At 38.2% G+C, this 26,858-nt stretch overlaps 1 protein-coding gene across 14 annotated transcripts in view; it reads right to left on the reverse strand.

Moving 5' to 3' along the window:
* APBB2 (amyloid beta precursor protein binding family B member 2) overlaps positions 1–26,858 on the reverse strand; it is a 176,944-nt gene that overhangs the window by 41,342 nt on the left and 108,744 nt on the right. For 8 of the 14 annotated variants that reach the window (XM_063401824.1, XM_063401827.1, XM_063401822.1 and 5 more), the window contains 5 exons: positions 22,741–22,949; positions 17,900–17,962; positions 17,382–17,467; positions 17,210–17,270; positions 3,060–3,206 (listed from right to left, as the gene is read on the reverse strand). In XM_063401824.1, coding sequence (XP_063257894.1) covers positions 3,060–3,206; positions 17,210–17,270; positions 17,382–17,467; positions 17,900–17,962; positions 22,741–22,949 — 566 coding nt within the window. The remainder of the gene's footprint in view (positions 1–3,059; positions 3,207–17,209; positions 17,271–17,381; positions 17,468–17,899; positions 17,963–22,740; positions 22,950–26,858) is intronic. The other 6 variants (XM_063401826.1, XM_063401831.1, XM_063401832.1 and 3 more) reach the window with 3 other exon arrangements.

Raw genomic sequence — 26,858 nt, forward strand, 5'->3', positions numbered from 1 at the left:
TTGGTGACACCTGTATGAGCAAATCCAACACAAGCATATTCTGCCTGATGGAGAAAGCTCATCTGTGGCTGGCATGCAAGGCTGGATATAGAGGCTGCTCCCAGAGAAGCAGGAACAGACGTAGCTGTGATAGTCATGCAAAAAAATGGGGCAAACTGGCAGCACTGAGATGTTAGTGGCAGACAGAAAGAGAAACATCACAAAGAAAAAAAAGGAGAAATTTACTTGGAGGTCAGAAGCATTGAACAAATTGTGTGAAGAATGCTACCAAGTGTCACAAAGATTGCTTTTTAGACCCATTTTACACTTATATATTTGTTCCAGAAGGAAATTATTACAAGAAGGAAAAATATGTTATTCATGCAAAATACACTGGGATTACAGTAATGAAACAGAATCCAAATTAGCTGGAAAAAAATTGGAGAATGGGCAGATAAGCAACATAAGTCACAGGAAATTATCCTTGCAATGCTCAGGGGAATCACTTGTCTGCAGCTAGAAGCAATAATTTTTGCTACATTTTGTTGCCTTGTTATACAAAAGCTATTTTAGAGATGAAAGCACTGCATAGGTCAAAAAGAATTTAGACAGGCTAGGAGCTTGAACATAGGCTTTAATGTCTCAGACTGCTGAAGAGCTGCAGAGATCTGATGGTTTGAGATGAGGAAGAGCCATGGAGGGAAAGTGAATAAAGAAAAGAGAGGCTTAATCCCAGCAGTTTTTCTGGAAGTGTTAAAGGCTGCAGTATATAGGTCAATGGCAAAAAAGCTATCTTTTTCACGTAAGTGATATTGTAATGTACAGAAAAGTAATTCATGGCAAAAGAGCAACACAAACAGATGACTAGCGTTCTTCTTTTTAGATTTTACAGAACAGTAGAAGTTCAAAATTTATAGGTAATTTCTTTTGGAGCAAAGGGCATGAAATCCCACATTAAAGCCACTAACAAAGCTTCTGCATGGTCAAGATTTTACCCAGGGTGTGGGAAGTTTTGTGGTTTGATTTGCAGTTTTTTTAATCATGAAAACTTGAGGCTAGTCCTAACCCCAGTTTCACTTTCATTACATTCTGGCTCAAGTAAATCTTTAGGCAATTTAAAAATTCTTACGTGCACTCATTTAGCTTCGTAATAGATTCCTGCTATAATTGCTCCATCTGATACATCACTGATGGAGTATAATTTTTCACGTTCCTCTCTAACACATGCCTCTTCTAATCCATCTTGAAGCCTTACATTGCAGGCAGGAAAATGTGGTTGCATGTAATGAACTCTTTTAAAATCAGGAAGACGATTTAATTCAGGAGCCACCTATTCAAGCACAGTGTCTCTATTGTTTTCTCAGCCTGATTTTTTTTAAAATGAACAGCACTCTTAATTTAAACATCCAATCAAGAGGACCAAAATGTTTCACCAGCTTGGCTTGAAAACCTGGAAGGGTTTCCAACAAAGAACAAGGGGACTGACAGAGAGAAATACAAAAAAATGTGAACATTAACTCTTAAATCATGAGAGTTCAAAGAAAACAATATATTTCAAGTTGATCAAAGTGCTGAAAAATGGATGAGATTACACACATATGAAGATATTGGGGTTTTTTCTCTCCTAGGGTCAACAGTAAGTCCAAAGTCCATGACTGACACGTCTCTAATTGCTTGTCTAAATATATTATCTAAAATTAGACTGTTTCCAGGTGTAAGAAAGACAGGAAAACAATATTATTTTGTTCATTTATGTAAAATATATATTTCTTACATATAAAAATCCTTCTGAAATTATTCCAAATAGAATGCTATAAATGTGTTCCTTTAAACATAATTTTAATTTTTAAGGGCACTTTCTCCCAGTTGTTCGCATGTAGCATCTTGGCATTGCTGTGGCCATAGTCAGGACAGTGGACTCGAGCCATAGACTGCAACAATAACTTGGGAGACCGAATGCTATTTTTCCTGAAAATTTTACTGAAATTTAGACAAGTCTTTCTTTTGATTGCTTTTTTGTTTGGCAGTGCCATTTCTCTTAGATCACACAAGGAAAAGTTACAACATTCACTCTTTTGTGGCTTTAGTGTTCTGATCTTGTGTGGCCACTCCACATTAGTGTAACCCTTCTGGAAATATGTCAGGAGAGAGGTAGAAAATAAGGTTTGGCAGAAGTTTAAGCTGTTCCATAAAAATCAAATAACAAAGATGTTTTACTGTGGCTTTGTCTCCTGTGCCCTCTGCATGTCCCACCTTTTCACTTCTTTTACTTACTGATCCCTCAACATCTTCCACTTCTTCATCTGTCCCCAGCACACCTATTTTCCACATCACAAACGCTAAAGCTCCCTTCAGTTTTCCCCAAGGTCCCACAGTGTTATCCTCTCTTTGCTGCCAACTCAGAAAGATGCACAGACCAACTGTGGTTCAGTCAACGGAGGCACACTGACCCCTCAGCAAACCAAAACATGGGAAATCTGGGCTCTCTCTTTTCCCCTCAGTGTGTGGCAATCTGGCATCCTTCAAAACTGGATGACACTGGCGCAGAGATTCAAGGGTTGTTGGAGAGGAGCCAACAGACAGTCTGATGACATATAATTAATTTCCTTCTGAAACACCGATAAAATAATCATCGTAAGATAAACCATCTGTCCATCAGTTCCAATCTTCTCATACATTTCAGAACCACAACCCTGCCAGTGTGGGTTTTCTCAAAGCCCTTTGTCCTTGTGAAACCTTTGAAAATATTGCTACAAAGCTTCACTTTCAGACCTCTGGTCAGGAGGAACACTTACATTGAATTTCAACATTTTGGCCTGTGTGTCTCCAACAATGCCATTGCACAGGTATGTACTAGCACAAATAAAAGTGACCTCTTTGTGGCACCTGCTCTCCTGAGCAGTTTGGAACTAACAAAACAACATTTTCCCTGAACCCTTTTGTATATTAGGCAGTGCCAAGCTCAGGTAGTGAAATCCCAAACACAGAATGTGGACATAGTTATCTACAGAATTGTTCCTTTGAGATGTTTTATGAGGCAAGAGGGATGTTCCAAGAGGAGAAGTTCACTCTGTTCTTACCTCTCCCCAAATGCCAACAGTGTCTCTGATGTCATTTTTACAGTAAGAGAGTTGTCTGATGCAATTGTTCACAGCAACACTGCTCTTCCCAGGAGCCAGATCTTCTTCTGCCATTTCTACCCAGCCCAGAGATCGCACAGCAAAGCACTAAAAATACAGAAAAAACATCTGTCATGCAACAGCAACTAGGCATTTAAGGTTAAAGGTCTCCTTTAAGAATGGGAAAAAATTAAGGCCTTGTAGATGGGCTTACACTCAAAGATTAAGTAAATGAAAATACAATTTGTGAATGGCAAGGTGAAAACCTTCAAAGGAACATAGAAGAATGTATGACTTGCTATGAAAAGTATCTGTGGAGGTAACACTAATGCCTTCCAATAAAATAATTTTGTTAACATAAAGGAGGAAACAAGGGAGCAGTAAATATTAGGATACACACAAATTCAAAAACAATAAAGGAAGAAGAACAACTACAGATTGAAATTTTGTAGAATTGTAGCATTGAAATTTTAGCTAGAATCTAGAGCTCTAATTGAAAAGAAAGAAAACAGTACTGGATTATGTCTCTTGTGAGGTATCCACTGTCTGGCTTTTAACCAGAAAATTACTCTTTTTTGTGGATGACAGCAATCACTTCAATAGTAAGCTTACCTAAGGTAGCACACAGTAACAAATTCAGAGCTAAGAAGAAGATAAGCTATCATAAAAGGAAAGTGGGTTTTTTCTAGAAAAATTCAAAATTACCTTTAAAATAAAACACTCTAATTATGCATTTTTAGCAGAAAGATGTTTAGCCAACCAGAGCACTGAGCAGAACAAGCCAAGGCAACATTATTCTGCATATATGGTACTTTTTGCAAACAAAACAAAATGGAAGAAATTGAATGGCATCACCTCTACCCTACATCTACAAAGGTAGAGAATGAAACGTATTAATTCTGAAAAACCACCAAAACCTGCTCATTTGTTCTCAGGCATTATGATGAGAGAAATACAGACCTCACACTTAGTCAATAGGAGTTTGTCTACGAGACCAAGACTTCTTCCAGAGAATATTACAGGTGTTTCAGGTTTACTGTTGTACCTCCTGACCAGACACACCAAAAGCTTTAGCTGGTCCCTAAAGGCTCAGCAATAGCAGACCAACACTCACTGTGTTGCTGCCTTGTGGCACACACTTTCCTTGCTGTCAGCAGCATCCTGTGGGTCCTTGGAAAGCAGACAATGATCCTGGGAGCTGCTGGAAAGAAGGTAGTGCCTCCAGGAGCACACTGCCACACAGCCCAGGAGCTGCAACAGCAGGCCCATGCTGCAGTTACCAATCCTTGCTCTGAAGATGCAGTAAATAAATCAGCTTCAGAGCTCAAAAGCCAAATATTCACATGTCACCTTCTAAAATCTGCTGTGAAGTCAGTGAGTTGATCAAGCTCACACACCATCACTGCTGTGCCGTTTGGGAACAACTGCCCTCAACAAAAACCCACCCCAAAACACCAAGGTATTTTAAATATGCATAATATGTCAACTTTGGCAGACTAAGGGAGGAATAAAATTCACCAGTGGATAAAAAGATAATGAGTTTCTCCCTCCCTATAAAATTTCTCTCCTCCTTCAGCCTTCTTTGAGTTTGCACAATGCATTCATCCAGGCTCACTCCACCAAGCAGGAAAACCAGCCCAAGAGCCTGCTTCCTGTGCCTCTGGTACCCACTCCAATGAGTCACTAAGGATGTATCTCCTCTCAGGTACCAGACAGCAAACACACTCTGCAATTGCATAAAACCTTTTAGTGAGTGTAAGTAAAAAAAAATTAAAGGCTTTCATGCCTCCAGCTTTTTTTTTTTTTTTTTTTTTTTTTTTCTTTGCAAACAAGGGAATCAACATGAAAATTCTCCCACACTGCTGCTTCCTGACCCAGCTCTGCTGGAAACCCACAAAAGTGCTGACTTTCCATTCTAAAGGGCCATGAAGGAAAAGATGAAAGAGGAGACTAAGGAGGGGTCAATACTCAGGGGTGCTCTTCACTTCAGGGCTACACAAGATACTAAAAAAATATTTTTTAGCAGTTATTAAGGTGGTCTAATCTTAAGATTGCAGAATTGTTTCAGGCACATTAGATGCTCATGAATCTTGCTAAAAGTGCTGCAATACCCACTGGAGTATTAAATATTTATCTTTGCAAGCTTTAAAAATACTGATTTTTACTGTACCAGATGATACAAGTATTTAAATATTAAATTGAATAGCAGAATACTAGCAGAGAGAAACATTTTCTAAATCATAAGAGAGGTGAAGAACTACATATATACAATAAGCATACTGTTTTCTTGTTGCTCTTCACATCTCAACCACATCTGCAATTTGTTAGCTGCTTTCTGAACACGAGGATAAATAAGGAATCACAGAATGCTTTGGGTTAGAAGGGACCTTAAAGATTGTCTAGCTCCAATCCCCCTGCTGTGGGCAGGGACACCTTTCACCAGACCAGATTGCTCAGAGGGCCATCCAACCTATACAGTCCTTGCACTGAACAGAGTGTATCTTAAGAAGGGCATAAAATGGTGAAAGACTATCTTTGTTCAACTTGACAGCAGGTAAAACTCTTATTAGTAAAGATGGTGAACTGTTTTGCTATCTTTTTTCCTGGCCTTTTTTTATTCTATGTTTGAAATTCTCTGGTGGCAGAGAATCCACTGTATTTATGCAGCCCACTGTCAAACCAGTAAAGTGAGCTGAATGCAACACTTGCCTACCCAACATACTGCCCTCCATGTAAAAGACCTGGCTTCCTTCCCTGCTTCTATTCCCTCTTGGTGCTTCCAAGTGAGGTAGACATGAAAAAGCCCTTGGCTTCTGGCACCTGACAAGTTTTTGTGTATTTCACAAGAAGCCCTTACCATAATCCAAACAAAATGCTTCAGAACAGTTTCAGAAAACAAACTAATTTCCCAAAAAATCACTGCAAACAAAAACCTCTCAATAAACCCTAAAAAGACTCAACATTCTACTCACAAGACAATGTATGTACTTCAGTATATATAAAAGTAACTTTCTTCTGCTCAAAATACACCTAAAGACCAAAAACATTGCATTTTGTGGTTAAGTGAATATATGTGCTGATGTGGCTCAGCAGATATAGTTGACCTTCACGTAGATTTTCAGAAGTAGAAAATAGGAGGACTCAGTAACATGTGACATGTACCAGGGTCCACTCAGCATAAGCATAACAGAAGTATATAAACACACAGCTGTGGAGTGGGAGAGAGGTGGAAGTCTGAGCTTGCATGCCTGCATGTCTGTCTTCTCTGTGTATTGCCAGCAGCTGCATTGTAAGAAATCCACTTTGTGTTTTATTGTTGGTTGCTTTTTTTTCCTCTTTCCTTATTTGACTTAGAGGTTCTCTTCTCTTTAAAACAAAAGACCACAAAACCCAGCAGAAACAAACCATCTAGAGTCTCTAGTCAGATATGACCTAATTTTTAGACCATGGCTGGCTGAGTTAGGTGTGACAGCAGAGCTGCTTAGTACTGTAACACATTCACACAGCATCATGGTTCCCTGCCTCCCACCAATGAGACTGACAAGCCAAGAGACAAAGTTCTTCCTTTGACCTCAATGAGCTTTGATAATGCACTCCATTGTCTTCTGGACTACACATCTAGAGGCAAACCAAGCCAAGGTAAAAAACAGGGTGTAGCTTTTCTTCATTAGAAGTCTATGAGCTCAGTAAAACCATTATTTCTGGCAATACCAGTTTGTTAAACATCTCTCCTCGAGGCTTAGAGATAATTAGAGGCAATGCCAACTTGCATCTCACAGTAGTCTATATAATTTCTCTCTCTAAGAGAAGGTTTTCTGTGCCTGGTCAGGCTGTCTGCTTGCCCCTAGACTTTCTTTTCAAGAGCTGGCAAAGAAAAACAGGTTTGAAGGAAAACAAAATAAGTTGATAAATACAGCAGGATGAAAGATACTTACTGTGCAAACATCGCTATTTGGGACTGGGAAGATCAAAGATACTACCACAAACATTGCATAGCTAAGACAAGTGAATGAAAAAATATCCCTTAAACCATGATAAGTCAATAATCTTGTATTTTTATCTTGACTAGAGACTTCATATTTCCTGCCTGGCTACACAGGGCATTGTGCAAAAAAAATCCACCTTATCACACACTAGCCCATGAAAAGACAGGTGAACAAAAATGCAAACACAGGTATTGCTGCTTGGTGGTACAGTTCAGGGGAACTTACATTTAAATAGTTGCAAATCCAATTAATGTTTCAGGGCTAATGATCTGTAACCTAAGAACCAAACTCATAAATACTGTCATCTGAACTCTGTATAGAGCTGTAAAGCTCTCTTGCAGTGCAGTTCTGATCCAAAACATTGCCTAAAGCTGGGGAACTTTAGGACTGAAGAAATGAACAAAGCACAGATCACACTTCTGCTCTTTGGCATTGCAAACGCTTCACCACAGGACAGGGTTCTGCTCCGCAGCAGCTTTTCCAAGAGGAACTCTGGAAGGAGCTTTGGCAGGGACGCAGAACTGTGACAAAGTTCTAACCATAAGCACACCCTATCTGTTACCTCATGCAGTGCTAAGCATGTGGCATTAAGGAAAATAAAAATAAAATAATCGAGAAAAACAAAGCAAATAAAATCCCCTACTGAAAAGAGGACAAGAGATCAAGTGCACATGACTGATGGCAGAGTAGTATTGGAAACTGGAGGGATCATAAAGTCATGGATAGAAAAGACCCCACTGTCAGGTGAAAATGAATTAGAACATCAGTTTGAGAACTGTAACAAGTCAGCTGAGACTCCATTATCTTCATGCAGGGAAAAACCATTTTATACAGTTTTTACAGACCTCTGCAACTTTAATTGGTTAATGGCTTTCTTGCCAATTACTCTATTGGTTAGTAAAAGGTATACTACTTGTCTGTCAAATCTCTCTATTCTTGTATTGTTTACATATTTTCTTTACTGATTCTCATGGGACAAATCCCTCGTGATTGCAGGTGCATTTGTTTTTTAACCCCAGAATAGGTTGTAATGCTAACGAGTTTTCATACCATGAGTGCTTTCGCATGGGAACTTGCAAATTGCTTAACTGCACTTAGAAGAGATGTAGGCTAGCTATTAATTTAATAGAGCAGGCCTCATTTTATGAGGCCTTTCTTCTATAATTCTTCTACCTGTCATGATACAGAACAACAAACCAATGTACATACAAGACTACAGACAGATTGCTTTTCATATAACACAGCTGTTGGCAGCCACTATGAACACATCTGTATTAAGAATATGTTTGCTTTGATGCTTTAAATCTGTGCTACTTATTTCTTCTCTACTTCCAAGCCCACAGCACTTAGTTTTGAGCAGTTTCCCTTTGTTTCCTTTTATATTTTTCCTTTTTAAAGGTTATATCTGCCTGCAGACATACGTAAATCACTACAATTTTTAATAAGGCGTTTTATCACAGACCACTGAGCAGGTTTGTGCCTGAGACACAGCATGTAGGTCACACAATTAACCATTTATTATGCAGCCAACATAACCCTCGAAATTTCACTTGCATTTTCTTTGATAGGTTGAAAATTAAAAACCTATCATATTATTTTATGCTTTAGAAGATCAAATATCATAACATATTATCTTTCTATTCTGAGGAAGAAGTATGCCTGCTACATAGCAAGACAGATTACATTGATTTCAGATAAAAATACTGGAGAAGATCAAAGATAGAGTAACAAGAGAATAAAAAGAACTAATGCAATTAATGAACAAGCACTCGCATTTAATTGACATGAAGAGACTGCAGTGCATCTACTTTCTCAAAGAAATGCTCACAGATGTCACATAAATTCTTATCTACAAAAAATTCAAAATGCTTAATCAAAAACATTGTAATAAGACTTTTCAACATTTCCAGCTTCCTGTAGCAGTTCATCTTGTATTATTTAAATTACTGAAAACGCACATGAAATACAAAAATAAGCACAGAAATATTCAGGTCACAACAGAATTCAGAAATCACTCATATATGCTATTTCAGGCAGATGACTATTAAACTAAAATCCCCTAGAATTAAATATGGGGACTTTACAAATATTATAAAATAATATTACTTCTTTATATTATTTTAATATAAAATAAATTACTTCTTTAGAGGAGGTCAGTGTCAAATTTGCTGCTCTCACAGTCCCTCACTCATTCTCCAAGCCACTACAGTCTCATTTTTCCAGACCTGCAGACTTCAATGTGTAGGATGACAAAAATCCCTCTCTTGTTTGAGCTTAATACTTCTGTCTCAGTGGTCCTCCCTGGCTTACAGCCAGAGGTCAAATCTGCTCTATCAAGGCAAGAAAATGTTGCAGGAACATTGTGCTGGTTCAAGACTTTTTAAAATCCAGTCATTTGAGCAAAAAATCAAATGGACACCACTCTCTCTGTTAACACTCCCTTCTGAAGAAGAAATTATAATCACCCTATTCTTTTCTCCAGTCTTCTCAGCATGAACAAGTTTTCACTTCAGATGTTTTACAGATAGCTTGACTTCAGATCCCAAAGGGATGGGTTTGTGCACTTTGCTTTGAGCTAAGGTTGGGTCATTTTAATATGGTGAAATAAAACCTGTGCTTCCTCATTTAAGAAAATGCAGTCATTTTTCGCTAGAAACTAATAAAGGATGTTAAAATTCGGGTCTGTCTACCTTGCAGAGCAACTGAGCTGTTAGGATAACTCAAGCAGATTTCACTATTCTGCGACACACAAACATGACCCCAACAAACACACCAATGCTTTGTCAGTAGAGACAAGCCCTGCAGGAGTTTACAGAGCATAAAGAACGTGTGCATTTATTTCTTTAAAACTAATGCTCTGCACTTATTAACTTTAACCTTAAATGCTGTGCTTTCTTAATGTAGGCTTTTCTTCAGGCTGACAGATCTAAGTGCTTCTAATGCCACCAGCAGCGCTTTATTTAGTGCTGTGGTGCATCAATTCAAAGGGAACATCCAGATTTTAAAAATCCCATCAAAACTCACAAAGAAACAAAAACTCCTGAAGAGCTTCTAACCTTTAGGTGAACTCTTGACCTTATGAATCAATGGAGAAAAACCTTCCAGCTTCACTAAAGTCAGAATTTCATGTCTCTTTAGAAGCAACATTATTAGAAGTAATTTGATTTCTGCAGAAATTACATTTACAACAGGATCCAATGTCAATGAAGTTAAATCACTATTGATCAGTTCCTACTTTTCAAAAAAGACTCAAAAAAGCATGAATCCAGAGTCCAGAAATCTTGAGCCCTGCTGGACCTCCCACATTTGAGGACCCATTTACTGTCATGCTGTCTCCTTGAAGCACCATGGAGTCATCATCTCCAAACATGGAATAATGCATAACTGTGAAACATGGCAATATGATGGATGGCATACCTCACGCTTTTACATCTCTTGAGAGATAAATATGATCTTTTTTCTCTTGGATGAAATGCAGAAAATTTTGACAAGGAAAACTTCTCATTTTTAACGTGAAATTTACAAATAGAACTAAAAATAAATATATATGCTGGCTAGAGCTATCTAAATACCGCTCTGTCATTCAACTCAATGTTCCACTTTAATTGATTTTTAAATTAACTTCCTCCATAGATGTACCTTTCAGCTAGTCTACAACAGACAAATAACTCACCAAGTTTGTATCATGCTGGTTTCAAAACGTGTATGTGCAATATGTAACATAAATAAATATACATATTTTTATATACACATAAATATGAACAGCACTTTTTTCCATTAAAAATCTAATCTATGCCATGGAATGGTAAACACTGTAACATTTCAAACTAGAACAAGCTATTTCCCTGAGCTGCCCTTGTTGGTGGAGGGTTAAAAAATATAATTTCTAGATTGAGTAATGTATAGGGGGAGGAAAGTAGAGAACGTACAACTGGAACTTACGCAGCTAGCTGGGAACAAGCGTCAGTTTCTGTAAACAGCTCCATGCTATTGTTTTAACCAAATCAAGTGTGGATCAGGGTAGAAGCGTAGGTATGATTTAAGATAGTAACTAAGGAATAGGATAATCAGTATCTAGGGGTGGGGGTTAGTTAACATGTGTATAATTTAAACTATAAAAATCACGAATCGACTCTGTATGCTTTGGACATCAGATTTGGGTGTATTATCACCCCGGTGTCCCGCGCGCTGGAATAAAGAACCGCATATGATCGCCTCTGTGTGGTTATATGTTTTCCTACGCTAACACCCTGAACTGGCAAGGTGATATAAATAATTGAAGAGAAATACAAAAATACCTGTCAGTTCATTTTGTAGCAATACGATGAACAGACACTCAAGAGGCAATTCACAATCAACAGGCCATTCTACAGCTGAAGCTGACAGAGGCCACACAGTTTGTTTTAGAGGTGAAATAGTTGGTCTCAAGCGGGGTGTATGAAGGGTGGCCAGCCATGATTACCTCTGCACTGTACTAGCAGAGCTGCTGGTGAGCTGACAGCGAGCTCTGTCAGCAGGCTCAGCCCAGGCTGTGCTGAACTGGGAGCTGCTTGCTGCCAGAAGCCATTGGTCTGCAGAACGGCCACAGAACCCTTTTGCCTGTGGCACATGAGCATGATGAGCTGCTGCTTCTCCCAGTTTCTGCCCATTCCTGACAGCTCCTTCAACAATCACACACAAACTACTGCTGGCCCATGAAAAGTTTACTGTGTTGCACTATAAAACGATGAATAAATTGTGATTAAAAACTACTAAAAAAAGCAACACTAAAATATCAGAAAGTGAAAATTCTTAAAAAAAAAAAATTGCTTAGATCAGCAGGCTGGGGTTTTCTGTGTTCTACTGAACCACCACAGTTTGTTATATGATTGTACATAGCAAGATGTTGTACACAGACTCCAGCCAAGAAAAACTGGACTGTGCACCTCCATGAGAAAAGTACTGAAGATGACATTGGCACTTTGACCTAGTGAAGCAATAGAAACTGCCACCATAGAAGAAACAACATCATTAAAAAAAACCTAAATTAAAAATTAGGTTTATTCATATTTTCTCAAACATAGCCAGTACTTCCTAGTATCCCATGCCTGAGAGGTCCTAGCAGCACACTGGGTGTCCCACAGTTGCAATTCCAGAGGCAAGGCTGCCTCCAGTGTCACCTCACCTGACTGGTAACCAGGGAAGCTGCCTCCCACAAGGACAGTGGTCACTGGCATGCACCTAAAGTGCCCACACAACCTGGCCACTCATGGCAAAGGTAGTAATTGTTCCAAGGGCAAAGCATGACCCACACAGCTCAAGCATCTTCCTGTAAGGCATTTGGCACCTATGTTCTTACTACCCCGACAATAATTCCTGCTCAACACACCTGTGGCAGACACAGCCACTGTCAATACTGGAACTTTAGTGGCCATGAAGATATTTTGTTGTGATTTGAAACAAAGGTGTTCCTATGATTTATCTTCTCTTTTCCCAGTCCTGCAGAAATCTCACAGCTAGTGCAAACCTTTTGTACAGTATCTTAACAAAGCAAATCCTGAGAATGCCCCATAACTCAAGACCTAATTCTTGCATTACAAACCTGGAAACTAAGGGTAAATATTCAAGCAGCTTCCATTCTCTTTCACGTGAGGAATGGCTTTGTGATGTGTTTTTCTAAGGAAGACTACAAGCAAAATCTCTCCTCTACATGCCTCCTACTGTTTAGGCACTCATGTCCTGGTAATGCGTGTTAGGTTCACAGCTAATTAGATCCCAGAGATATATGGGATTCCTAGGAGTGAAAGACATGTAATATTTTGGAGGATCTCATTATAACATCTTGAATGGCTTCAGAAATTAAGCTACATTATCCCAGATATTTATATTTTACATGTAATATAGCAAAACCCCACACTGTAACTCTGTATGCCCTTATAAAGTAAATCCATGTGATCTGGGAAAATGCTACATCTTCCTGTGCCCTGAACTCATCTTGCTATTTGATTAAACAAGACTCCATTTAGGAACAAGGTGGAAGCAAATATCCTCTAGAAGGAAATCTGTATTATGATATACATCACATCACAAAATTAGCAGTTTTTACCTAATGACACAACAGATGTCAATAGTAATAACTATCATGCACAGAGATAAATAAGCAAACACATTCTCTGAAAGATGTAATGCACTACATGAAAAAGACTATTTAAAAAAATAAATCATTAAGGATATGTATTTTAGTGCTTTAGTTGGCTATTTCTAAAACTGCTTTTGAAGCAGAACATTTTCAAGCAGCTGCATCATTTACCTACAGATAGAAGGGTGCCTTAATGCTGCTAATGGGAAACAGCCAAATTCAGAAATAATAAACTAGTTTAGAAACAGCCACCCCCATCACTCACCATTGCTACCCAGGAGCTGCAAAGGTGCAATGGTGAATTACAATTGAATCAGTCTGTCAGTAAGACTAGTCAAGGCAGAAAAAACCCCACAAAAACACTTAGAATAAACTTGAAATTAATACATGGGTTTATATATTGTGGTTCCCTTTTAAGAGTAAAGGAATGGGTACAAGATTTCTTCTAGTGCTATTTCCTAGGGAATGAAAACAAAAGATTGCTTTGAAGAAATAAATTCCTAGTCCAAAACCAAGCCAAAATACCACTTTAGAAGAAAAACTGTTAAAGATACCCTATTTCTCCTTTAGATTTAATCTACTTTTGCAAAGAAACTTAAAGGGAATAAACTCCTCAAATTTAATTAATTGAAATTAATTGAATTGAGGCTTTCTGCAGCATTTTGTGAGCTCATGAAAAGATTGTAATGCAGCCTGAGGTGTACCACTGGAAAATGCTGAATACTCCCAGCTTACACCAAGAATTTTAGAAGCTACTCTGACTGTATGAAAAGAATAAATCTTGGGATTGCTAGATATGGCAAAAGCTCCTCTCAGGTTAAGTCTTCACTTGGATCAGAAATCAGATTCATGTCCACCCCCAAGGATACACACTGATTATTTACACATGATCCTGTGTCTAGGCAGTCCCATATTTGCTTCTGGAAAAGACTAGAAAGAAGCAAATATACAATGCCTCCAAAACACATACACCTGCTTCCATAGCAAGAAAAGCAGCCAAGATATGGATATTAAATCTTTGGGGAACACATAGTATTTTGTAAAATTATTTTGAGGGTGTTTAGATAGATTGTTTTGACTTACAGGCCACTTTCACTACAGCCACAAGTCAGCTTACCAAATGCCATCTGGTTAAACCCTAAAGCCCAGGTAATCCATAGAAATTCAGCACCAACTCACTTTCCATGTCTCCAAGTGTCTTTTCATTCACCTACAGATGAATCACTAAATTTAAATACCTGTTATCAATATCTCCTGATGCCCTCTCTCTTAGAAATAGTCTCATTCTCTTCCTTTGAGATCGAGAGCATTTATTGATTTCTAAAGTAGAAAACAGTCTTTTGGAATAAATGGCTAGGACTTCCACAGGTTTAAATACATTCTTTCCATTCTTACATGTATGTAGTAAATATGTATACAGCTAAAGTATATAGCTAAAACAGTATATAGCTAAAGCTATTCTAAAATGGTGAGGCTCAAAAATGAAGCTTTGCTGAGCAGACTAATGTAGATAGGGAATTTGACAATCCGTGCTTGAAGACAAAAGGAGAGAATAAAGGCATGGCTACACGTCAGGCCAAACAGACCAATCTGGAAAAGGTTTTAGAGAAAATCAGTCACGTGGGCTTTCCCTTTTTCATCTATTCCTAGGTGCAGAGACAGGATTTCCAGGAGGATCTGTTTCTATACACGCACATAAGAAAAGATTTAGCACCTTCCTACGTTTTTACATAGAGACATCATATTTTATAACAATGAAAAAAAAGACAACCCAGAAGAATTTACAGTCTGGGATTGGTAAAAGCATCTTTTGCCTTCCTTGAAACTCAATTAGGAAGGCTCACATTGCTCTATAAATTAAGCAGGAAGGTTACGATCTGTCTCCTGGGAAGCACCAATTCAAAACTCATTTCTAGCTGTGCATGTTTCACATGCAGAATTAAGATCCTCATCAAGCACAATGAGCCATCTCTTCAAGAAATTTCTACCAAAATAAATTACTGGAATCAAGAAGCTGGAGGTAATAATTCTCCTCTTTCCACTTCTCCTTTATGACCTTCTGCAGACAACCTGACCGAGACACCATGGATATGAAACTATGCACTGCATCTTAAGCACATTATACATAGAGAAACATTTGTTCTTGACTGACAATTATGAATGGTTGGGTGTGTTGCTGCATAAGTCACTTTTCTTACAACAATTACATGAATTATATTACATGCTTTTCCCAAAACAGGCATTTTTGCAGTGCTTCAATCTTTGCAGAAGTTGACACTGGGGGAAGACAACTACTACGATTTTCCACAAGGTGGCACAGTTCCCTTTGTGAAATTCAGCATTAAACGTCCCATAGAGAAGCTGTTTTTTCCACAAATGTACTGGCCAGTGTCATAAATAGCTTTAAGATCTATAACATACCTCTAACAAAGTTCATTTTAACAAATTCTTCCAACAGAAAGTTTAATGAGTTAAAAAAACCTTCCTTCTCTTGTGATGAAATGAAGAAAAAGTATTTATCTGTGCTTGTTGCCACACAAAAGCAAGCTTCAAAGATAGTTAAGGCACATGATATGGCAGGGGAGAGCCTAAAGGGCTAAAAATACCTGATTTTTCCAAGTCATCAATTTCAAATCCTATTAGACTTCTTTCAGGCTCTCAATATTTGGGGTAAAATGGACTAGCAAGGAACCCACCTACCCCATACCCTTCCCATCCATGTGAGAAATAAAGCTCCCAGAGCATTTTCCAGAGGTGAAGATTTTCCCTGCTGTTTCTGGACACTTCCCACTCCTGTGACATATGGCCATACTTGCCCTGTCCTTGGGGCAGAGGCAGATGCACTGGACAGCTCTGCCCTCAGCCTCTGCTGCTGCAAATCAAATACCACAAGGCTCATCATGAAAGGAACAACTCTTATCATTCTCAGGACTGGAACCTAATGCTCCTCACTCCTCCAACTCCTTTTACTGTGCTCAGAATTTAGTGCTTGTCATTGTAATGAGCACAGCTGAAACCCTTGCTTTTAAACTACCAGCAGGCCAAGCAAAGTACAATTATTTACATCTGATTTAAATATCACAAGCCAAATAATCAACATGACAAAGAAAATAAACGTCTGATCAGTCTGTTTTCTCTCTTAAAATATATCATTAACGCTATTAAAATGATCAACTCTCTTACATACATATTTGTTCCTGCAAGTAAGTAGCTTCTGATCCTATCAGTTGCTGCAGCTGCATGGCACAGCCAAAATACTTATTTAAATTACTTGGATATTTAATTATAGAGATTTATATACACCCTTAACAATAACAAGGCAAAACTATCAACACAACAAATCTGGAGACAGATAAGCAAGCACTCAAAACTTTCTGCTGCTCCTTTCTCCTCAAAACCCTTAGATTACAATAGTAAAAGCTTTGATTTTATTATGGTGCTTCATCACATAACAATCTAATTTTTCTCTATGAACTGTATTCTCAAAGTACGTTGCAGTTCCTCTTCCAAAACATGACGTTTCTTGTTCTAAAAGGTAACTTCCTTGTTAGTAGGTATAAGTTGACGCAGACATATAAAAGAGGAAGAGTACTTTAAAAAGGGACAAACTTGAAAATAAAGAGCAAATTCTGTCACTGAATGCCCCAGAAGCTATTCAGGGATAATAAAAAATAGGCCCCTCTCTCACACAGACACTCACTTATTTGCAAGAGGACAGTTACTGCAGCTGGGCAGTAGAATCTTGAGCTCTAAAATCCAATTTCCTGTCTTATGTGATTTTAAAATAAGTCACACTTTCCTGACACAACTGAATGAAACTTTAGATTTGCAAATTCCTTTGATGGAATTTGTCTTGCATAGACAATCTATATTGTGCAAAGAGGAGGGGTACACTGAATTTCAAAATGGTTGAATAAATGAATGAGGAGACATTCTGCACCTTGTAAGTTTATGCTTACAAGTGCTAGATTTTTAATTGCTACATCATTGTGTCTCTTCATACAGACCTTGGCCTCTGGATCACTGTTGATGCTACAAGAATCGTCATCATCAGATTGTGGACCATTTCTGTGACATAGGGAAAAAAAAAGATAAAATCAGTCTTAAAATCATATGAAAATTACAGCACAACACAGAACAGAGTTGGTCATTTCACTGAGATGTCTGAAGTCATTGTACCTGAGCTTCAAAGAGGCATAACGTAATGTTGCTCCTTCAAACTCTTTCAGACTTGGGTCTGGGTTCACAGTGGCTGCATGCAGGTCCTAGAGATAGAAGCAGTGCAATTAGCATAGTTTTAACACTACTGTAATAGTATTAAGCACACCATCATGTTATCTCAAAAGGAAATTAAATCCTCCCTGCAAAGAAGCGATAGTATTTCTGGCTGAAGTTGAAAAGAGGCATGCATATATATATACACATATATATTTCTCAAGCTGCATTTCATTCAGTGCAGGCATCTTATTTGTTACATCATGGCAGTTGCCCTGCTAGTTTAGATTGAATCCATTCCAAGTGGAAAGATCAGAAAAGGCAGCATGTTTGTGAGCTAGACATCCCTAGCAGTACCCCCATTCACTTTGGCCTAGGTTATGAATGACATTGATGGAAAAATAAAAGGGGAAAACAGCCACTGCCATGCAAAAAACAAGGGTAATAGTAGTAAAGGTTCTAAAATCTGACAATATACTTGCCTTCCAAATGTCACTATTAATCTTTCCCCCATTCAGTACAGCAAAATCACTCCATGGCTGTTTCTAGACACATAATTATTCACACAGGAAGAAGCACATTGATAAAAAAAAAAGAAAGAAAGAAAGAAAGAAAGAAAAAGAAAAAGAAAAAAAAAACACAAGACACTGTTGTTAGCATTGATATTTACAGGATGGGTTAGGGAACAGATTACCTCAAACTTTAACTACTTACTCCACTCTACCATAGCATTTGGAGGAAAGGGGAAAGGAGACATGCCTCTAACAGTTACTTACCAAAACAAATGATTGAAACAAGGATAGTTAATATAAATTAGGAACAGACAATGAAATTACTCTTTAACTATGATCTTAAAAGCAAGCAAAATGAATCTGAATATGAATGTTGGCCACAGCTGCTACAGCCTTTGATCAACAGCAATTAAGGGGAAACATTAAGATTTCCATTTGATTGGCACTTTGTTAAGAAACTCTAATAGTACTGGAACTAAAAATACTGAAACATAAAAAATATATACAAGGATAAGATACATTCAAGGTAAAAATTAAATATTTCTAGAAAGAAATCACAAGAAAAGGGCAAGGCAAGGAAGGAGGATTAGCATGGAGTGCAGAGATTTCTTGCTGAAAAAGTAGTTTTGAAAAGTCCAGCAGCTTTTTAAAAAAACAACCCCAAAACAAACAAAGCACCCACCCTCTCATTTTCCATTCAAGTTTCTCAAAAATTTTCAGAGGTGTTCAGTGGTACAATCAAGCATGTTTAGCACTAAGCAACTAAGTTCAGGATTTTCTGTAAAGCTTGAGAGGAATAGCTGATGCTGGAGTGCCTCTCTCCTCTGTCTCACCAGGAGAGAATTCTCACAGTCCTCAGTAAAAGCCAGGAGATTTGACTACTAGCTTCACCAAATCAAAAAATCCTGACATTATTCCCCTTTTCAGATCAGCTCTGCTGGGCTGTCCAGCTCAGCCCCGAGGTGAAGTGGTACCCACTAACATGGCTCAATGCATTAATCTGCAGGGTGGACTTCTCACCCCAGAAACATTCTCCATATATCCCCACTGGAGGAATCATTTTGTGAGAAACAACTCCCAGTCATAACCCTTTCCTAATGTGCCTTTGAACTAATTGAGTTGTTACCTTTTCCTCCCAAGCCTCTTTCCTTTAATTACTAACTGCTAGTGGTTGTGTTACCTACAGAAGAACTTCTCGAGGTGTTCAAGACCTGGGATGAGTTGGGCTATAAGAACACGCAACTACCATCACCAAATTCTGCTATGATCTCAAAGAAGCTCTTACTGAAACTTAAGCACTACAGCCTTTTCTCTGCACAGGAAACGGGAAAGAGACAGCAAAATTTCTAAAATTTGGAAGAGAATGTTACAAAAGACAAGGATTCAAAAAGGAAGTGATTTGACAACACACAAGAGAAAAGAGGGATCTAAAACTAAGTCAAATCTAAACAGCTGTGCAAAACCAAAGTACATTTTCATGCTTTTGAGGGGGAGGAAGGGAAGGAATGTTACAGGTTATTCATATTTAGCATTTATTAGCATTTTTGTTAAATCGGCAGGATTTTCGCATAATGCTTAGCCCATAGTTGCTTTATATTGAAATTTACTGATTCTCTTGTGAAAAAAATTGTCTTGCGCTTTGTGTAAAAGTAAGACATTTTCACATTATTTTCCTTTTTAAAACATTTTGCCATTTCTATGCACGATAGCATCATTCCTCCCCATCCTTTTTTAATTCTCTGTTCAACAGTAATAACTGTTTCTCTTTATGCTAAATATCCAGAGTAAGCTACAACATAAAAATGGCTGACCTGATCTGCTCTTTGTTGACTGCCCTCAGCTGTGAGCCACATTCTACCAAATGAAGCAAAGCTTCTGCATTTTACATTATTTAAGAGACAGGGACACAATAAAATAAAATAAAGGGAAAAAAAGGAGGAAACAAGACAAAGGATAAAAAGGCGTTTGTTACTTGGGGGGGTGGGGAGGGAAATGGTGTTTGTAAATGTTTGTTTGACAAACTCATAACCTGAAAGAGCCTAAATAAACTCATTTCATGACTGGCACATGATGCTTTACAGAGAAATGTGACTTAGATACAGTATTTTCACAGACTCATGGAAGCCAATTGGTTCAGATATGAAATGCTACCCACCCATGCCAGTCCACACTCCCAGACTATACTCTTTCATCTGCCTAAGACCTATATATCTCCCAATCTTTTCAGAGTGAAGCAATACAAATCCAGCATGGGGGAATGAGCTAAACCAGCCCTCTCAAAGCAGCAATGAGGTCTAGATTGAATTCCCAATCTTCTGTGAAGTGTTAGACTGACCTTATCACAGACACGTGTATCACCCTTTCCCAGGGAGGAGCACTTGGGTATGCAGCAGTGCAGTGAACAGGAACTGAAACAAATATTGCCTGCCAGTGACTCGGAGATGATACAGTGGTGGCAAGTACCAACTGCAGGGAGACTAAAACCCAAAAATTCACGACTGCTGACACTGTCAAATTATTTCCTTACCATTACCTCTTAAACACACAGTAGGACTTCTCTCTGACTACTCTGCACTGGGGTTCTATAAGGATTCTTCCTCCACTTCCTTTTAATAAAGCCTGGCATCTGTGGTTTCAAGAAATGCAAGACTTTTTCTAACAGTTCTCACTATAACTCCAGCTATGCCTGGAGCCTCTGAAGCTGTTTCAGTATTTGGAAGTGGACAAAATCCCGAGCCAAATTCATGCTCTTGTGTTGAACTCCAGTACTGTAAGTCTGGTGGTACTGCATTGGAATGCTATCTTAATGACCACTGAGTTAAAAAGCCAGTACTGCCTCAATAACACTAAGATGCTTATCAACGAATGCAGAAACAAAAAGCAAATGCTTTTGCCTATATCTACAATTAAAATAACTACATGATATCATACTAATAGAAATTTTGGGGATGTGCTTATTTTCTGTATCACCTTTTACAGCACAGTATATGATCTTGGAGCTGCCATAGAACTGCCTATACACAAATCTTTGCTGGAACAAACTCCTTGCTGAATTAGAATTGCCATATCAAAACTTAGGTGAGCCTACTATGTACTCACATATGTGTATGTCTTACTTCATACATATATACTGTATTAAAATCTATGTTATTATAATTCATACATTTGTAGTCTCATGATGCTGCTGAGAATTAATGACTATTATTCATAATCAAAAATTATATTTCTTTTAAAGCAAACAGAATCATCAAAGGTTAAAAATTCATGTAATACATTACCAGCAGGTCTGAATTTTTAATTGTAAAGACACTTTAAACATAAGTAGAAAAATATTTCAAATGAAAATACGCCATTTTTCCTCTGCAGTTTACCAACCATACTGATTTCTGGGTTGTGTGAAAACCATCTATAATTTGCTAATTAAGGTCCCATTCTCTATATTCTAGAGTAAGAAAAATGACAATGGTAAAGTTATATCCTTCACATGTACATTACAGGAATTTATACTAGATGCTTGTGCAGCACTTTACAGTCAGCATTTCTGATTTTTTTCTTGTTTTCTACCAGAATGGTAATGATTACAGTTCTTTCTCCATGAATCCTCTCAGAAATTATTTCCAGCATGCCTGGTGCACAGTATGAGAGCTTGACTGATGTAAACCATAACTGAAACATTGTGGTCAAGTTTGCAAACGTTATGAGTAGCACTTCTGAACATGTGGGAACAACCTTTCTAAAACAATGAACAAGACTGTACATATTTAAGCCTACACAGGATAAAAGTTTCAGGGTCAAGATGGTAATACATACTTTAATGTCCTTAACTCCTCTTACCTTTCATTTAAGTTAGTTTGTTGCATATATAAACAAAATCAAGAACAGAAAATATGGTCTCTCTAAACGAATTAAAAACTGAAAAACCAAACCCCTAAGAACTGCCTGATCCAAAACTCAGAGCCAGTACAAAGACTTCCCTTGACAGATCTGTGGACATTTTTCTTAAAATTCAGTATAAAAATAATTTTAAACCAATCTTATTTTATATTAGAATTTATTTCCATAGAAGATTTCCCAGAACACTAAAACAAAGTGATTGTATTTTCTGAAGCATACTCTTCTTTATGAGAATTGATTTTATTTTTCTACTTACAGGACACAAAACAAACCTTTGATTTGTGCCTGAAAGCATTATTTTAAAAGGTGGTACCACATACTGCTCTTTCAGCACATGTGGAAGACAGAGTTTATCTCTTTCTGTTTCTCATTAAAGCCTGACTTCAACACTGATAGACATTTGGTACTGGCAGGATGTACAGAGACTTACACTTGAGAACACTTCATGTTTATTCAGTAGAAACTACCCTGTAAAGGAACTAGTGTCTCAAATGAAGACTCATATGTCTTTTGTGATACTCCTATCAAATGAGCCAAAAAGAAGATGCAAACAAAGAGTCCAGCCAAAAGTCTTCTATCATGTGCAAAACCTGTACGTATCCTGTATCCATATAATGCAGCAACGCTTCACCCTATGCCACAGAACTGCCAAAGCTTCACACTCATCAGGCACTGCCTGTCTAATTTATCAGAGACATGTCTGATTTCATCCTGCACATCCAAAGTTTAGGGTGTTTCATCAGGCACCATCATTATAAAATGAACATAGAAAATCGATACTTACGAGGTATTATCAACAAGTAGCTACACTTTGGGAAATTATCAGCCAGTTTAGCTAACAGCTAAACCTGCAAGTTGAAAAAGTGATTTCAATTTTCCTTACAGTATGTAGTCCACAAGAAGACCCAGCAGGTTACCTCAGTTTCTGGAGTAGGAGATGGAGTAATGGAACCAAGCGATCCTTCTCGTGAGCCCTGGAGATCTGTTGGGATGGACACAGGACGCTGCCATTGAGTTGTTCCTGTTGGTATGTGCCAGTAGTAGATCCCAGCAATGTCATTTACTTTTTTCCAACCAGGTGGTAAGTCTGGGTCTGTCTGAAATGAATGATCACTCCATATATCTGCTGAGAACAAGAAAAAAAAAATAACAATCACACAAAGACACAAAGTTCTTGCATGGGTCTGCACTCCTGGTATTGCTGTTCTACAGTTCCTGTGCAAATGAACACCAGAAAAACATGCCAAATTATTGAGGCTCAATGTAACATGACAGATGAATAACCTCCTGTTATACTGCTGCTCTTGATCCCTTTTTGGAATTAAAAGTTCCTTGTTAGTCTATCCTTCAAGCTGCCTTCTAGGAACTTTCTTATGGGTGCTTTTTTCTGAGTCTCTCTCATTTCCGGTAGCCAAATTTATGCACATACACACAACAGACACAAAAATGTCATGATAACTTGAAATAACTCTTACACTCCAAGGTACAAGCCAGACTATTTCTTCCCCATAGCCACTTAAAAAGTTCTTAAATTATCGATTTACCACTTGAGGACTAACCTAAGCAAGTTCTGCAGATGAAATGCTAGATGCTATCATTACACTCAAAGTTAATAAAAAGTCTCAAAAGCCTCACCTACGGTCCAAATCTTAAATCAGCAACATTACCATAATCAGTTCCAGAGGTTCACAAGTATTCTGAACATTTGCTTTTAAATGTCTCCTGTTGTGGCCTCTGTGGCATTCAAGAACATAGTTCCTGACTCCAAGGTCTTACATGTTTTAAAGCAAATTCATCTTCAACCTTGCCCACTTTTGTTTTCCAGCTGAATAAATCAACTGCATTCTTCTCAACCACATAAAAGTCAAATAAACGCAAAACACCTTCCACAATTTGGGCCACATAATGCAAGAAGTAATGTGATCAAATATCTGAACATCACAATGAAGTATGTTCGCAACATCTGCAAGTCCAGTTTAAGTTAAAAATTTAGGCACAGCTTCTTTCCTTGCTATACATACATATGGATGTATACACAGCTACTCAAATATACAGTCAGGAAAGCCTTAAGCTATGGTTGCATTTAATTACTAATTTCAAACTAATCAACCCAAGACACAGAGGAACCAACATGCTACTATTTATTGTTGCAATGACATGTAGTAGCAGAAGGACCTAAACAGGAATTATTTTGAAGTAAAAGCAGACAAACTCACAGCAGAAATAAAATTTTTAACCCAGACTTAAACAAAGAACACTTCTGCAACAATTAGTTACAAGAGAAGAAATTATCTCATATGTGAATAAACAATATAATAACTGGGATAAGAAAATACCACCTAGCTGAGTAATACTATTTTATTTTGAAAATGTATCCACTAGCAAAAATAAATACACTGAAATATGTTTTCATATTTTGAGAAATAACACAGGAATTAGATTCTTTTTCAATTAACACAGGTCAGTACTGTGAAAGAGCAGCATTTCCTACACCAGATGACTGATCTATGCCTGTGTGTGTGCTCCTCACCAAAGGGACTGGCCACAGACCATCTGATAAGCGTGGCTGAACAGGACAGCACCAGAGGGCAGGTGCTCATCCTGAAACACCAGGCCTCATGTTTGCTGTGCAAACCTGCTTCAAAAAAAAAGAAACCTGTGTGTCTCAGCCCATGCTGCAGAATGACAGACTGCTGGGACAACCTTTTCACAGGCTGTGGCCTCCTGCTAGCACGAAATGGGAAGCCTCCCTGGTGCACTGACTGCTCTAACAGATGAAAGCACTCCGTGTGCAAGTCAAAGGCAAAGCGGCGTCACAAGGGATACCAGCACAAGAAAGACAACAAAATAAGCATCAACATCCACATCAACAGCATCTAACAAGACAGATGAATGCACTTGAGGCATCAGAGACCTGCTACAGGATATCAGGACAGCAGTGGCTTTATTCTGAATGTGGAATTATAGGCAGTAGAATAATTTTCCTATGAATTTGAATGACCCCATTCAATGGCGTGACATTTCAAAACTTGTAATTTTTGTTGCACAGCAGCTAGGTGTTATCTCCGCCTCCAAGGGAACTTGGTGGTGAGGATAAGCAAGGTGTAGGGACAGAGGGTTTGTGTCTCTCTGCTTAGGTCCTTTTGCATGAGGCCAAGCAAACTTCCTTCCTGAAGAAAATTCTCTTAAGTAAGGTAACATGTCTAATGCAATAAATTTTGTATTGAACTGGGAGCTGTACTTGGAAAAACAGATCTGTATTTTGCACATGCATCTCTACAGGTGAAAACAAATCCCACCAATCAGCATGGCTAGGGCACTAATTTATGGATAAAAAGAATGCTCTTGAGTAAGAGGAAATGCAGCCTCAAAGAGCCTGAGTTTGATAGCACTCATGAGTTCAAATCAAAGACTGTAAAAATGCTGTACAGAGTTATCAGAGTGCTGGAAGATTTGTTCCTGGGAGGTGCAGTACAGTAACAGCTCCTATGCCACAGGACATTTATTGTTATTTCACATGCCAAAACCACATTTTTTGAAAATTGGGAGATGGCAGCAAGGTAGTCACAGTAAGACAAAAAAATATATTCAGGCAAATCTGAGAGGTATCATTGCATCATTCAAAGGACACATGCTTTGCTTTTCCAGGGATTCATTTCAGCAGAGGGATCTCATTTTGCCTCCTTGGAAGCAGTAGCAGCAGATGTGAGTGCACAGCCTCTGGCTAATGCAAATGCAGTTCTGCTGGAGTTAGGGGAAGCACTAAACTTTCAGTCAGTCTTTCTGGCTTAAAGAGGGCTTATTTCACTGCGTGGGAGCAGAATGCCCAAGTGAGACTGCTTGTCTGCAAGGCTCAACAATACTTGCAAACACTTGATCTACACTATCTAAATAGGTTAAGTAATAAAATACCCAGACTGTACAGAGATAAAGATGAGATACCTCTTTTTTGTTTTGTACTTCTAGCTCAGTTATCTCAATTCTTACGATGGTTTTGTAACAAATTTTCTCCTATTAAAATCCTCTGACAAAAAGGGACACCATCCAAACACCGGATTTGATCCAGACTGCGATTGCCTAACACTGTCTCAAATTCATACTTCCACAATTAAAAAATTAACTGAAAAGCAGTGTTCATTGTCCAGGCTGGAAGCATGATGGTACAAACAGGAACACTTTCAGTGTTTTCCAGATGGAAAAAAATAATCTGGCCAATAATAAATCTCTAAAGTCACTTCTGAATCTCTGGCCCTCCCATTCCAGCAGTGGATGCACAATATAAATGAAGAATTCAAACTGAAAAGCACTTCATCTGTAATAAGAGATCTGCACAAAGCTTCCTATGTCAAAAATTGCAGGGAATGGGACAGCCACAGTATTCCACATGTTGTCCTAGTGTTTGGGCACCAATGGGAAATCACTAGCTTCGTATCTGATGTCTGTCTTCTTCTGGGCTGAAGCATAATGAAGAGCTGTCCACCATATCACATGTGTATTACAGATGCTATTCTTCTGGGCAACAAGGAGAAGCACAAAAAGTATCTGGGAAGGCAGGATAAAAAGGTTTTAATAAAAGGAAAAGGGGAAAAATATTGGTTTTTTTCCTGAAGTTCCAAAATCTTGAAATGAAAATATTTTACTCCTGTCTTCTGCATCTAAATGAAAGCAAAACTAAAGGAAAAGAAGGCCACAGAAAGTTAGTCTTTTTGAAGAGGTGCCAATGACTTCAGCAGATCCAGGATTTCATCCTAAGGGAAGCATATTCCCCCCACCCCCTATGCTAAAAATCAAGTCAGGCACTGAAGGGAGAAGAAGATTTTGTATTAACTACTGAGGGCAAGCAAAAATTCAAGGAGCACTCTCCATTCAATAGCATAACAGAAAGAACATAGGTCATGTATATTTTTATCCCATCCATTTCCTGCAGTGGGCTCAATGTGCAAGTTTAAATTGTTTGGTTTTATCGAAAAGAAGTCTCCAAATGTAACTTCTCACTTCTTATGCAGTACAGCAAAATCAACAGCTTCACCTACTC

The sequence above is a fragment of the Prinia subflava genome, chromosome 7 (assembly GCF_021018805.1).
Source record: "Prinia subflava isolate CZ2003 ecotype Zambia chromosome 7, Cam_Psub_1.2, whole genome shotgun sequence".
Classification (NCBI taxonomy): Eukaryota; Metazoa; Chordata; class Aves; order Passeriformes; family Cisticolidae; genus Prinia; species Prinia subflava.